Consider the following 3,676-nt stretch of genomic DNA (forward strand, 5'->3'; position numbering starts at 1 on the left):
ATTATGTCCTACAAAGTCATAAGTTACTATCTTGAACCAAACAAAATTTTAAACTTACAAGAATCAAAACTTTATATAAAATACAAAATAAAGAGATGAGAGAACTAAATAAATAAATAATACAATATCATTCTTACGATTTAATCATTAAAACATTTAAACAAAATATGAAATCAATGTACAATCTTCCGAGCTCTTGTCGATATCCACTTCCACAAGCCTAAATCACCATTAAATAGCCTGAAAATATTACAACTTAAAATGTTCGTGTGCTCATTTCAACAAAGTTTTATAATATTTCTATTCATAGGACTACAATATATAATACCAAATAATATCAAGAATATGACTATTAATTATTTTAGATGTTATAATAATAAAAGGTCACGAGAGTAATGAAAATAAAGACCATTAAATTTTAAATTAAAGGAAATTAAAAAAAAAAGACTTTTTAGACATTTCACACTAAGCTTTTGATATAAAATTTGCATTACTTGAATTTCTTGTCAAGCTCTTAAAATAGAATTCAAGTAATAAAAAGTACAACTTACATGTAAATAAAATTCTATCCATTTATCAAATGTCATGAGAAAGATGAACTTTTTCCATTCAACAAAAATAGCATTTGCTATAAAATAATCAAATATCATATAAGTTATAACTCTGTAAGCAATATATAAGGTATAAAATATTATTTTATAAAGTTGTAAAAAAAGATTGAGATTCTTGGCCAAAAAGAAGAGATGGCTTCACCTAGTTAATTTGTAGCTCTACTATATATACAAGTTTGATATTTTCTTTTATAACAAAATTTTCTAAATTTTTTCCGTTCAACAAAAAAAATAAGCACTTGCAATGAAATAATCAAATCTCATATAAGTGAAAATTTTGAAAGCAATATGTAAGATATAAAATACCATTTTATAAAGTTGTAAAAGAAAGGACTAAGATTCTTGACCAAAAAAATATGATGACACCAAAATGTATTTATCAAAAACATTCAGAGAGCCCTCTAACGGTAACCTTGTTAATGACAAATGCGTCTTTGGGGTCGATGTATATATCATCAAGAACCACGGTGTAGGTGAATGTTTGTCCCCCCTGTTTAATGAGACCAAGTCTTATAAGCACGAATGGAAGATTTCTGAATTCACAAAACTGAAGAACATAGTGTATTCTCAAGAGTTTACTATTGGGGGTTACAAATGGTATATTATTCATAACCTTTTTATTCGTTATATACATTTATACTTTCTTTAGGAAATGATTCTCTTGAGTTGTGTATGTAAAACTTGTCGTGTTTGTATGCAGGAAACTTCGTCTATATCCTACATGTGACGCTAATGAAAATGGCCAAAACATTTCCATCTTTCTTGAATTATTTCATGCTAATGGATTTGATTCCCGAAAAAAGGTGCATACAACATTTAGCATATCTATCAAAGACCAGTTTGGTGATGTCGACCGCAAGTTAACTAGTATGTTCTCTTGTTCCTTAATTTTTCGAACAAATTCTAGTTCCTACGTTTGCATTTAATGTAATTATGTTTTTTTTTCCAGCATAAACTGTAGAAGCAGTTTTATGATCCTTTCTTACACACATCAATACTGTTTGTTTCTATTTCGAATTTCCTATGTGTAATTTGATGCGTTTTTCTCATACAGCTTCTGTAGGATATTGGTTTGCAGCTCCTAATTTTTGTTGGGGATGGGCGGAATTTTTGCCCCTAAGTGAATTGAAGGATCCAAAGAAAAGCTTCATTGTCGGAGATTGCTCCATTGTAGAAGCAGATGTTTCAGTGCTTCATATAGTCACCGGTTTATCATAATCCTTGATTTATGAGGATACAACAATAAATAAATAATTTAAATTCTCCCAAAATAATTTCTTGTGAAACATCTTTTTGGTGGATGCTTTCTTGGGAGAGTTGGCAAAATAGCTACTCTGCAAACTTAGTTGAACATTTAGAGAAAAGTCTTAAAAAATTAGTACTTTAGATACCATATATGATATCACTCAATATTCTTTCAAAACATACAACACCCTACTCTCAAGTTTTTGATACTACACTTTGGTCCCCACTCATCCAACACAAATGTGAAATTGTTTTTTATTTTTCCATTTATTGAAAAATTTGACTGGAGAAAAGCTCTCCAAGAAGAAACCAAAATGCTCCCATTTTTTTGCAGCTGATTTAGCTGATTCTGATGACTTTTCCGATGATATTTTAGCTTTCACAGGTGAAATCATCATCATTCTAGTCATTGATTCCATTTTACACCATTTTCTTTCAAATAGCTTCAAAGAAAAAAAAATTCCTGCCATTTTTTAATATTGCAAAAACCTTCCAAAATCACTTCATAACTCATTTTTAGATAAACTTTAGTTGTTTAGAAGGACTATATATACATGTTCTCCATTTCGAGCTTGATCTAAACCCATTCTTATTCATTCGCGTTTTGTATGGATTCTATACCAGTCATCGACCGCTAATTATCGATATTGTAATCTAGTATTTATCAGTGTAGTGTATATATGGAAGTAGCTGAATTTGTTGTTGTTGGTGGTGACTATATGAAAGTATGGGAGGAGACTCCCAAAAGCTGGTATTGGAAATCTTTTAGTAAGACTATTGTTCCCATTGCGTTGTGTCGCAATGGTTCATATGACGATATGATTGCAAGCGTAATTGAGGCCGGTGAGCTAGCCTGCGAGCCATGCAACTTGATGATAAGCTATCAAATGAATTAGAGGGGAAAAATATATCTCACATTAATAAAGAATGATAGGCATGTGAGCTTGTACATGATGTATATTGTTGTTGATGGCTCTAGGCCTATATTGAGGATAAATGTCATTGTGAGGTCTCCGATTGAACCAACAGATTCTTTTAACGAGAACGACTTGGTTGGAAATGAGAACTTAGGTGATCAACCAAATGAGAGCTTTTGTGATCAGTCAAATGACAATTTGGGTGATGATTCAATGAATGGGAATGGTCATTCATTGGAAGTTGAAGATCAGCCAGTAGATGCGGAAGATTTCGAACATTTTGAAGAAGATTAGGGAGAGCCGAAATTGAGATCACAACCCAACCATTCTTTCTCTGATGGAACTAATTTTTACATGTATCAAACATTCAGTACCAAGAGTGAGCTACAATTGTTATTAGCTGAAGGAGCGATGAGAAAAACTTTTGATTTTGCTACAGTAAAGAGTTGTATTAAATACTTAGAGGTGAAATGTGTATCTCGTATTTGTGGGTTGATGCTGCGGGCAAAGAAATATGAGTGTTAGGATAGATTTCGTATCTATAAGTATATTGACAATCATAGTTGCGGTGTTGAACATGCCATCAACAGTAATAGAAAATTGTCGACCAAAGTCTTTGCGTCCCTTTGTGTAAATCTTTATCGTGATGGCAAGGGTCCAAATGTTAAAAAGATTCAGAGGAATTTTTTAAATATTTTTCATTGTAGTCCAAGCTATTGGAAATGTTGGAAGGGAGGTGTGACTGCCAAGGAAATGGTTCGAGGGACAGCGGAGCACGGATATTCATGCTAACCGGCTTTTTCATATATGTTCGACACTCTTAACTTTGGTTCTAGCTATTGTATCATGGTAAGCAGGGATACTCATAGATTTATGTATTACTTCTTAGATTTTGGTGCTTGC

At 32.0% G+C, this 3,676-nt stretch overlaps 1 protein-coding gene across 1 annotated transcript; it reads left to right on the top strand.

The window, feature by feature from the left end:
* The first annotated feature begins 981 nt into the window (after window positions 1-981).
* LOC107058522 (MATH domain and coiled-coil domain-containing protein At3g58210-like) lies at window positions 982-1,829 on the top strand. Its single transcript, XM_015304333.1, has 3 exons — window positions 982-1,208; window positions 1,312-1,478; window positions 1,666-1,829. The coding sequence occupies exons 1-3, from the start codon at window positions 982-984 to the stop codon at window positions 1,827-1,829; spliced, it is 558 nt and encodes a 185-aa protein (XP_015159819.1).
* Window positions 1,830-3,676: the final 1,847 nt, after the last annotated feature.

Source organism: Solanum tuberosum, unplaced genomic scaffold (assembly GCF_000226075.1).
Source record: "Solanum tuberosum cultivar DM 1-3 516 R44 unplaced genomic scaffold, SolTub_3.0 scf00525, whole genome shotgun sequence".
Taxonomy (NCBI): Eukaryota; Viridiplantae; Streptophyta; class Magnoliopsida; order Solanales; family Solanaceae; genus Solanum; species Solanum tuberosum.

What these genes read in the sequence shown, in the direction of transcription:
- LOC107058522 (XM_015304333.1), top strand. Translation starts at nt 982, where the DNA reads ATGTATTTATCAAAAACATTCAGAGAGCCCTCTAACGGTAACCTTGTT. An exon ending in ACTATTGGGGGTTACAAATG is followed by an intron (nt 1,209 to 1,311) that starts GTATATTATTCA and finishes GTTTGTATGCAG; the next exon opens with GAAACTTCGTCTATATCCTA. An exon ending in TGTCGACCGCAAGTTAACTA is followed by an intron (nt 1,479 to 1,665) that starts GTATGTTCTCTT and finishes TTTCTCATACAG; the next exon opens with CTTCTGTAGGATATTGGTTT.